Here is an 11,620-nt window from a genome sequence, read left to right on the forward strand (position 1 = left end):
TATGCTCTACTCTGTTCTCCACCTGTAATGCCAGTGCCTCCATCCTAGCACCAAGTACCAATGGCCTTGATAAATCGTGCTGGGCAGAGTTACACAATTTACTCTTGGCACTTAATTATGGTAGTTTATTGGGAGGGTGGGGGGAAGAGGACACAATGTAATCCATAGTACCTAGCCTTCTCTATTGACTAAATAATGAACTTTACCTCCCAGTCTTGGTCCTATGAATTACAAGTAAGCTTCACTCCTAGACCGCTAACAGAATGGTTCCCTGCTGCAGGCGGCAATATTTCTTTAATGCGGTATTCCAAGTCTTGGTAAAACATGTTTATGTTGAATGAGAGTTTTCTCAAGCAAGCATGCAACTGAGAAACATTAAAGAATGCCACACTAGTAGGAAGAAATAGCTCATGTGTAACACAACAGCTCTCACCAGACTCCCTTCACTCCACCCAACCTCCCTGACCTTGTCCACTTTTTCAATTATATGAGAGAAAACAAAACCACTTGTCCCTAAACTGTCAAGAGCCAGGCAAAAAATAAATAAATTTCACCAGCCAACATCTGGTTGACATTGGAAACTTGCAGGCATAAAAATAAATTTTTCATAAACTATATAAACAATACAGTTATGACCAATAATTGCCCCATGTGAATGCTATCATTCTACTAAGAGTATTTCAGGTCTATGTTATATCGCTCCGAAAAGACTTAAATCAGACAGAGAAGACATACTCATTCTTGAATAATTGTGCACATAGGAAACCCAATAGAACTCCACTAGTACCCTACCACTTTCTCCTATATAAAGCCCTAATTTTGATTTCTTTTGTTGCAGCAGCTGGGAGAGAAGGCAGCTATCCACAAGGAAGGGCCCATCCGTGCATGAAGACATGACCTCTGCTAATGCTGGCTCTTACTGGATTGCCAGCTCTGCACAATACTGGGGAGATACGGATCTTCGTTCAGTTAACAACTGAAGTATGTTACCTTCCACACTCTTTTCTCACTGAAGAACCATCCTCTCTTGAGTTAGTTACATAAATACATGTATTTCTTTCAATGTTATTATTTATCATTTTGGGTCACAGTTCTACTAGTGACAAAACATTTGAACCATTTACTTCCCAGCATCAGCAGAAGCCAGCGTTAGCCGGTGACCACCCGCGGGGTTGCGCGGTGTGTACGTCCGCTTGCTGAATGAGGCCACAGGCAGCTGCTCACTCTGACACTGCTGTGTACACACCAAGAGAGTTTGGGGGAGTGTGACAAAACAGCAGCATGGACTGTCATTTATAACAGTCCAAAATAAACACTCAACAGAAAAAGAACTAGCAGGAAGCAAAAGGAAATCTACGTAAATTTTACCCCTACGAAAAAGCTCCCCAAACCAACACAAGGGATTACTCCCACACAGGCAGACTACTCAGTTAAACTTTTCTAGAGAAAGTTTCCCATTATCAGTTCCTGCTACATACCGCTGCTCTCAAAAATAAAACAACCTGATATGTTTCCTAGGAATATATTTAACAATACAGTTTTGACCAAACAGTTAAATAAAATCAATTAGAGAAGATTTCTGAAGTTCAACGTGATGTTTCTGGAACACAGGAGAATTAGTGACACAGACAGAAACTTCTCAGATTTGCAGATAACAAGGTAATACGGGAACCTATTTAGGCAAATACTGATGTTGTAATTACCCAGTACGTACCCTAACTACCCAGGGACAAAATCAGGTTTGTCCTCTATCTTCAAGGTTGTCATCCCCCACCCTCAAAAGATGAAATTTCAGCTCTGTGCCAGAAATTAGGAGGAACCTGTATTTTTTCTGCCACACTCCTAAAAATCATTCCAGTGTGTAATATTGCATTGCCAGCTGCATGAGAAACAGGTGATTTAATTAACAATATAAACATGTGTATCTGATTTTCATTTACTGTCAGATCAGTATCAGTCAATGCAAGTTTCAAGCTGCTTTTTAACTGTAGTTGGAAATGAGGCATGAACATTTAAATACTTGACTACATAATTAAGTGTTCATATTAATACATCCTTCAGTGTAATTAGAAGCAGCTCAACATTGACACAAAAGCACATGCACAAATGAGTACTGTTGCACCTTTCCGGTGACAGATGACCTTCCCCTCCATGAGTTGAATCAATGCCAGAATTATGAACTGCTTCATAGTGCTTGAACAGCTCCTCAGCTGATCCATGAGACTTCATACAGAGAGGACAAATAAAGCCCTATTATAAAAAGGAAAAGGAAAAAAAAAAAAAGAGGTGAGAAGTAAAATTTTATTTTTTTCCATCTTATTTTTACACAGAATTCTGAATTTTGTTTGCGCATCTAAAAGGTAACAAATACAATTGTTAAGATCCATACTAATTATTTCATGTTCTGATAACAGTTTTGGCAGTTAAAAGGTTAGAAAATGCCTACAAAAGTCATATTCCATTATTCAGTGATTTTTTTCCCAACAGCATTACATACTAGCAACAAAACCTTTATTTAGAAAAATAAGAAGTAATTTCAGAAGGACTGCTCTGCAATTTCTTCCCCCCCCAAGAAAAGAATTTTTCATACAACTTTTCATAAAATCAGATTCTTCTTCCAAAGAGGAGGTAGGGTTTGGAGTTTGGTCTTAAAAAAGGAGATACAAAAACCCACTCTAAAGTACAGCTATTCATACACCTATTACCACCATATTTAGGCTACTGATTTTAGTATGGGCCAGAAGATTAAGAACCACTTTTTACCTTGCATAAAATTAATTAATAAACGCAATTCAGAGAAATACTACCTCAAGAATCAGAAATCATCCATTTTCATTCCAGCATATTTACTGCAAGATTACCAGAGCGAAAATTTAGCAAAGTGATGCCCTCATTCTACCTATTAGCCCACAGACAAATGCAAACAGTAAATATTATGTACTCTAAACATTTGGGGAGTGTCCAAACTGCCATTTATCAGAAGTACCATCCACCTCATTTTAACTAGCAACCTATTACACCTGCTTTTAAGTGCTGGACTTTATATTGGTTCTTCACTCATTTGGTTACCATGCGAACTCCGAGCCCAATTCCCATTTACAGGAAGGCAGAGAAAACAATTTAGTCTCAGGTTAAAGGCTTCCTGTAATTCCAAGCTGTGCAGAGAGAACTTCGTGTAACTGAGATTAAGGCCCCCTGTTTCTTATCTTCATTTCAAATATGCTTTTGCATATTTATATGTTACCCTGAAGTCCCTTATGCCAGTACAAATTGTAGCACACTCCAACGCTAACCCAAGGCTCTCCAATATCCAAGATGAGAGTACTCCTGGGGGATTATCACACTTCATGTAACATATGCTCCCGCACGATTTCTGAAGGACATATGAAGAGTTTTGACACTCCTTTTCTTCTCTTAACTTTGTTTTTGGATGTTACGAGACAAGCCACAAAACTTTAAACATTAGCACAAAATGAACATACTGAATGTGTATGTTGATAACCACAATAGGACTCATTTTCTAACTTGACATTCATAATATTTTATTTCACTAGTCACTAAGAATTCAACAACCAAACACTTACATGGATTTAACCCAGGAGAATCATCACATTCAGCTACTCAAACACGTCCACAGCTCCAGAGCACTGAACAGGGACTTCTTAACTGCTATTACTTGTTTAGTGTTTCAGAAATAAATAACTAAATACAGTTGCCTGTCAAACCCACCACATATCATATTGAACACTAATTTCGGCACAACTAGATCAAACAAAACAGTATACTCCTTCCTAAGCAGACAGCAGGCATTTACCCTTAACAATCATTTATTTATTTTCAGAATTGATCAGCACAGTTTCACTCCAGATTAAACCAAGTTAACTCATATGTATGTAGATGTGCAAAAATGGGTGCAGAAAATTGGTTAAACTACTAGGCTCCCAGTAATGTTTATCTGATACAATTAGCGTATAATCATATGATGGCAGTGACCGTCACTCTGAGCAGAACCAGAGGGAGATTCCTGGCAAATAGCAACGGCAATGAACTACAGGAGGGGTCAAAAAGCAAGGGATTTATTTTTCCTAGTAGATGAAAGCAGTCAGTCTCACAGTAATGCTGCAACAGCATCCTTCTGGGATTCAATGCTACTGAGCAGTTCTCAATGTTTAGTTTAGTTTCCCAGCGATGGGAAGTTCTGCTGTTTACAGAGAAAAGCAAATGTTCCTCATAGCACCAGGAAGTGCATCTGGAAAGAGCGAGTGTAGAAAATTACTCCGGCCTCTCCTTCTTTTTGCCCTTTATTTCTTCCCATTTAAACAGCAACGTCTGTTTCTTTGCTTGGTTTTTTGCCGGTTTTTTTTTGGTTGTGTTTTATTCTGTGGAAAGAGGAGCCCTGGAGAAGAGGAAAGAATGGATTATATATGCAATTAGCCCGAGGGAACAGCAATCAACCATTTGCCTCAATTATTAGGCAAAGTCAGCCCAAGATCTCCCAGGCAGGCAGGCAGATCTGAAGGCAGTGGCTGCAAGGACGAGGGGCCAGAGGCAGAGGAGAGCTGCCGAGGCAAGAGAACGTGCTGTGGCTGAGAGCCCACGGGGTGGACGGGAGCTCTTGGGAGGCTGTCACGCTGTCACCGGCAGAGGGGGGAAGCATGGACAAAACCTCCTCTTTATGGCAGAAACCACCTTCTTCTCACATGGGCAGGGGTAAGAAGCTCATCACCCACCAGCCCCAGCCTCTCCACCGGCACTGCCATGACCACGGCTGGCCTTGCTTTTGAGGGACCTAGCGCTGTTGGAGTCAGCACTGGGTTACAGCTCTCACACGCACCCTTACTCTAATGCAACGTTTCCCAGAGGTCTGACGCACAACGTCTAACAGAGTAAGATGTCACCCTTCTGCAATGGGGCATCCTCGCCAGGGAAAACGTCATCCTTCCTGTGCAGAGCTGGGGTGGGCAGGAACACCGGCTCCTGCAGCCGCAGGCACCACTGCTCGCACATCAGAGCCTTAAACTGCACAAACCCAGCACCCGGCTGCGTCTTGCAGGCTGACAGTATTCAGATGTTGACTCTGATGCCAGCAGCATTAATTCAGTTCTCTTTAGAGGAAGAAAATCAGAATCTTCAGGATCTTGCCGAGCACCAGACAGTAACAGACAGAAGTGTAAAGGTTTCCTGGGCCTGCAACTATTAGCCCCAGGTGACAATCTTGATCAGGGACTGGGGTCAGTGGATCTCTCACTTAAGTTTTTTTTTAAAAAAGAGATGAAATACAGTCATAAAAATATCTCTCTCTCAGCATCATCTTGAGATGAATTTTGGAAATATATGCAAAAGTGTATTTTACCAATCTAAAGACAAATGTGTGAGAAGAAGGAAGAGGGGAAGAATCCTGATGGTCTGAGATGCTTAAATCTCGTAAGCATTTTTGTTAGTTTGCAGGTATTTATATCAAGTGCAAGATATTCCTATATCGGGACCATGCCTGCCCTGGACAGAGAGGAGATTGCGTAGTTACAACCATGAGATGTAACACTGGTCACCGCAACTTGGGAGAGCTGAGATGTCCTTTCCATTAAGTCTGCACTTGGCTCCCTTAACTAACAGACTCCTTTACAGAAGCAGCAAGTATGAGAGCAATGTTCTTTCTTTATTTGAAGAAGAAAGCTACCATAGAAAACATGCACAGTTATACTTTTCAAAAGGGTGTATTTCCCAAGAGACACTTGGTAGGTTTCATTTTAAAATACATTTAGGAGTTACTCTGTATAAAGCACAGCCACAGAGAAGTGAAAGGCAATTCATATTCTTCATTTAATAACAGCAAAGACATCACTTACAGCCCCTGCAGAGCTGCACCGTAAGTCATAACTCCCTAATTGATGTTTCTAATTGGGCTTTATCTTTCGCTTTACACAGGGAGAAAAGAGCCCAAAAGTTAAAGGATAATTAGTTGGGTTTTGTTTTTATAAATACAGAATCTTTCCACCAGGAAATGACAATTTATGGAATCCAAAGCTTTCTGCAGACGCCCGTCTGTTAACGGATAATAAAAATAAAACCACAACGACCACATGCACAAGTTTTTATCAGGAAAGAGTTCTTAATACCACCACAGAATTGCTGAAGCAAGACAGAGCAAGAACAGCAAAAAAGAAAAGGAGTCCAAACCAAAACCCCATATACATGCACGAACAAGCCACTAGGAGTCAGCACGCAAATTACAGCTCAAAATAACCCCTGGCCCAGCGGTCAAGGCATTCCAATGAGAACCAGAGAGGTGCTAAACTTCAAATCCCCATTTTCTGATCCCATGGGAAATGTTTCTCTTTCAGGTGGACGCCTGTGAGCCATGCCCAGCACCTCCACAGCAGCACGCTCCTCACGATGGGACAGGCCTTCCTCAGTGCAAAGACTCCAAAACACACCAACCGGTTTCACTCGGAGCAGAACAGAAATTGCTACATAGAAGTTCTGTAGGAAAGTGTCTTGCCTCAACTTGAGTTATAATGCCAAATTTCACCAAAGATCTCAGACTCCGTGGAAGCATCAGAGGCTTCTTTACTTGCCTTTCTCAAGACAGACTTATGAATAAGCCTGTAGAAGAACATTTGAAGCTACTTTTCCCCTCTAATAGTTACGATTTACTTTCAGACCTGATAAAGGTAAGCTTCTCAGTGCTCTCTCTCCTAAAAGGCACATGAGGTAAATTATTCCTTTTGGGTAACATTAATAGTCATACGAATCATTAATACAGTATTCTTTGAGAAGTACGCCAGGATGCTAAAAGCAACACTGGAAGGAAACTCTCGCCACAAGAACCACCATATTTATTTTTATTGTACCAATATGATTGACAGGGCTATTAACTGTTGGAAGAACTTTGGCCTCCCACATCGAAACACACTGCCCAGCGAGAGCAGGGGTATGCGCCCACAGGCACAGGGCACACAACCAGGCCAACTACAGGCGATTGTAGAGCCCTCCTAATGCTCAAACTATTTTAAAACTGATTCAGAACTAGTTTACGTAACAGAAAAGTTAATGTATAGGACTGAACGGATTCTGGTTTCTCCTTGTATTACTCTGTAGGACTGGAGGGGGGGGTAGGGTAGTGGTAGAAAAATGTATTTCTGAAAATTTCAGCTTTCTTAAAATATTGTCTTTCTTGTAATGGTTTTTTCCTCACCATTCTGCACAAACCTGATCTAATGAAGTTGTGTAGTGTGACAAGACATTTTGAAAAGCAGTATTTTCCTTACTCACTAGCAAAGAAAATTGAAGATTTTCAAAGATATTCCCTCAACAGGCTGAAGGCTGCCATCTGAGGTTTAAAAAATAACCAAACATTTACATGTAGGTGTCTACTCCCCAATCACTACCAATGGAGAGCTATTCAACACAGTCAATGGAGGAAGAAACTAGCCAGCTGACCTAACAAATGTGTATACCATATGTAGGGTCAGCATAACAGCTCCCTGGGCTCCACCATCGATAACCGGAGCTTGACACCTACATATACATGCATTAAATCTGTCTTCATCTGCCAACTGCTCTTTTTTCCCAGAGCTTTAATGAAATGGTCGTTGTAGAGCTAATACGAAATCTTGTCTTAAGTAATTAATGAGTGAAAGCACAGCTTACATTATCCGTAGCTCCTTTTTCACAAATTAAAACTGGAGTTATCTGGCAGAAAGTGGCAGAAAGAAGATGACACTTCTTGAAGGACAGTCCCACGGGCGAAACAGTTTTTACAGAATGGAATTCAGATTTGCTTGTTAGTTGGAGTCCAAGAAAAAAGGTACCCTATTTAAGTTCGAAAGTCACAGCCATACCTACCCAGCTTCCTTACGTTTTCTCGAAATATCTAATGACTGACTAGTTTATTTTCCAATCGCATTTTAATGCTGCAGAGAACGGAACAAGTGGTCCCATTTAGGCTGCTATGATTGCTGCTGAACTACAGCTGTATGTGGTAGAGAGCCATATAGCATGGATACCGCGCACAGAGTTCTGTTTGCTAATACAAACATCTTAAAGATCCACAACATCTTGAATTTTTATTCCAGCAATTATGTCATGAGTCAAGCTTAAAGAACCAAGGAACTTTGCTGTTTTCCACTGAGAAGTCAATTTTATTCCACAAACACTCTTCTTGGAAAATATCTAAGTACTGTGGTGAACAAAAAAAAAAAAAAACCCAACAAAAATACAACAACAAAAAAAACCCACACCACAAAAAACCAAACCCCACAGAATTTCAGTATAATTGATACTTTTACCATATGGAAAAGATGAGTGACTATTCTACCATATACATGCTATAGGACAGCTTAGCCCAATCCAGTATACACTTTAACATGCTTGGCATTCACATGATCAGGCTTTAAATTTACATAAATTTGAGTTTCTGGGCTTCATCTTTGACCTTCCAGAAATACTGGGCCAGCACTCACGCCCACAGCCTGTTTCCAGTGAGACACATGAACAAAAAGCAATAGCTGTGATTGAAGCCCAGAACTGCAACACCTTCCAGCCATGACCTATGTTTTCCCATGTCTCAGAACCCAGACCTACATTTACAACTCCTTCACAACTGTAGTGATACGATAAGCTGTATGCTGTGAATAAAGTCCAGCGAGTTCAAAAACTGAAAGTAAGTTCAAGAGCTTTATGACATGTTCCTGTGCCCAGAGGCATAAACGCTTTTATGGAGCTGATTTTAGATTTTGTGTGTTATGAGTATTTGGAAAAATTTTAAATTCACCATTCATGTTTTTCCACTAGAGGTGAATCTCCACAATCTTCCCCAATACAAGATACACATCTTCACCAGCCTTTAAATAGTAAGTCTTAGCTAAAACTCAGATATTCTCCAGTTACACAGTGATTTAAAGGCTGAAACATTTTACAGGACAGAAGATTAGGAACTGTATATACTTAGGGCCAGAAGACAGAAACGTACTGATGTTTCAGAGCTGAAAGATGTATCAAGTAGTTTCTAGGCTTTATTTCCCAAATATACATCAAAGCAATTAACTGAATCCTCAGGAAGTTCTCAGAGGCAGATTAAACTCCCTGCTAGACAGCAAGGGCAAGACCACATTTCATAATTTATTTCAGAAGTCTTACATACTGATAAAAAAAAATCATGAGATATTTTAAGTTAAAGAATAAATAAATGAGGTCACTCCCTTTACATATTGTTAAAAGAAAAATACAGTTGACATTTTTTCCATGCCTTCCACCAGAAAAAGCCCTTTCCTCTGTGTTTACATAAACAGTAAGAGGACAGTGGCTTCCTCAGATAACATCTCTATTTAATCATTAGAAAAGTAGGTTAAAAGGTCATGTTTTATATAATTAAGACCTGCAGTCCATTTCAATTTTACAAGTAAGAATTTAACTTTCTGGACAAAAAGAAAAAAGATGTCTCACTACAGTTTATGTTATGTTATACCAGACTGCAGACTCGATGTCTTCCCAGAAAAGAAGCTGGATTCTTCCTGAGAAGAATAGAACCAACATAATTTCTAGTTCAGTTCTCTTCTGTTTTTATTACTATTGATGAGTAAGAGTACAATTCTGTCACAACCTACAAGACTACAATTTTGTCACAAATTAGAAACTCTAATCCAGTGGAGTCTCCATCTCTTAAAGAAAAGTCGCATCACATGGCCAAGTCAAATCAAACCAGTATCTCTAATTCTTCATTCTCTTAGTATTGTTCAGATGTTGCAGCAAATTAATGTACTAATGTAGCTCAACCAATGATTTTTGTTCCTGTGCGAAGCAGGCAAGTACCTCTGAGGTGAAAAGAACTGCCGCAACCTAATTTGAGAAGCAACTGAAAGAGCAGCCAAAGAGAATGAAATATCAGCATTAAAGCATTGACATGATGTTCTGTGCAAAGCCAGTCTGCAACATTCCAAGGGCATCCATAAAAACAGAAGATGCAATCAATTGCACCTACAGTAAAAGACAAGTAGGAAAAAAAAAAACCATGAAGAATGAGGTATTTTCAAAGAAAGACAAAAGAACCCCCCATATTTTTGCACAACTAGTATGCCAATTTACACTCTAGGCAATCCTGCTACGAAAAGCCTATTCAGAAAACATCTTGCTTGTATTAGCTAAGAAATACATATTTACTAAACATCTGCAAAGTTATGAAGACTACCCAAAAGAACTGTTCAAAAATTGCCTTAGATTTAGCCTAGTTGTAGATAAGACAATAGAAATTAACAGCCATTATATTCTAAACATTGCAGGAGTACCATACAGTGGTTTTTTTGGATGCCTCAGGAGAAACCAGGAAGGGAAGTCTGAAACTAAACCTTTTTAACTGACTCACTGTTTAGATGTCCTGAACGTCCAACAGTCAGGAGATAGTCAGGAAATGCTGGACACGGTTTAGAAATGTGTCATTCCTTTAGGAAAAAGAAAACAAAACAGAAGAAGCCACACAGCTTTTGTTAGTGACACCACCGTATACATGAAAGTTGGGGAACAATGCCCCTGTTTGGGAACGTGGCGATGTGTGTGACTTCCATACAGCATTTGTTTGGCTGAGTTGGCTATATGTGGACAGAGACACTTGCCAACATTTTGGTGGTGTTCCTGCAGCTGAACAAGCCTTTGTCTTTTAAAGTAAGGCTTCATCAGTACTTAGGGAGCAGGGGAAAGTATTTCATGGTCATTTTCAGCAGTTACAATATGGTATGATCCCTAGTTTGAAAAATGAGGGCTGCAGAGAAAGCTGTTTAAGAGGAAGACCATAAATAAGGCTGTAGGTGAGTGGTGAGGATCCTTTCCCACAACAGGGCATCAGACACCTTCGGGAACTGCAGGAGTTGATGCCTGTGACTGAAGAACAAGACCAACTCTCACTGCATGGAGGATGGAGATGAGGGAAGGGCAAGGAGAACAGAGGGGCAAATGACCTGACTTATTAGAATTTTCATCAGCAGGGAGGGTGTAGCAGCGGAAGACAGGTTAGTGAAGAAAGCTATAGGCAACGGAACGAAGGGTGACAACCTGGTTGTGTTGCTGCTTCAGGATCACAATGTGCTTGTTGCAAATGCAAACTATCATTTTCCATCAACAAATGCAAACCATCAGCTTCTCAGTAGTCAAGTATTTTAAAGTTTATATATTGATTACATATTGATGATAATGATTAACAGATTTCCCCACTTTTTCAATGCTTCTATGCATACTGATATAATAAAAGATGAAACTGGGGAAAAAAAAAAATCTATATATATTGGCATTCTTTGTTTCTCACTTCTTCCAGATAGTTACTGAATCACTGTACCAAGAAACACAGCTTTAGCAACAGGAAACAGCAACAGCTAGAAACAACTGAATTTGCATTTCACGTGCTACACTCAATACACAAGTTTTATCAAGTTAAAAAGTTGTAATCAGCTTTTGACAAGTAAAAAGCACTGACAAGTAACTGATGGTGGAAAAACAAAAACTCAAAGGGGGCAAGAACCCGCAGTCAACTCCATGAAACTACGTTAAACACAGCCCAGCTTAAATAAAGGAGTAACTTCAACCAAACCACCTCTAATGGCTCACATCCCACAATCTACTGATACTATCGCAT

The 11,620-nt window shown here is 39.9% G+C and overlaps 1 protein-coding gene across 1 annotated transcript in view; it reads right to left on the reverse strand.

Annotated features, from left to right (window-relative positions):
• Positions 1-11,620, reverse strand: part of LOC104080101 (early endosome antigen 1-like) — a gene marked incomplete at both ends in the record, with an annotated part of 32,812 nt that overhangs the window by 16,658 nt on the left and 4,534 nt on the right. The window contains one exon of the mRNA XM_009582371.1: positions 2,123-2,250. Within this exon, the coding sequence (XP_009580666.1) occupies positions 2,123-2,250 (128 nt within the window). The remainder of the gene's footprint in view (positions 1-2,122; positions 2,251-11,620) is intronic.

This window comes from Fulmarus glacialis, unplaced genomic scaffold (assembly GCF_000690835.1).
Source record: "Fulmarus glacialis isolate BGI_N327 unplaced genomic scaffold, ASM69083v1 scaffold10517, whole genome shotgun sequence".
Taxonomy (NCBI): Eukaryota; Metazoa; Chordata; class Aves; order Procellariiformes; family Procellariidae; genus Fulmarus; species Fulmarus glacialis.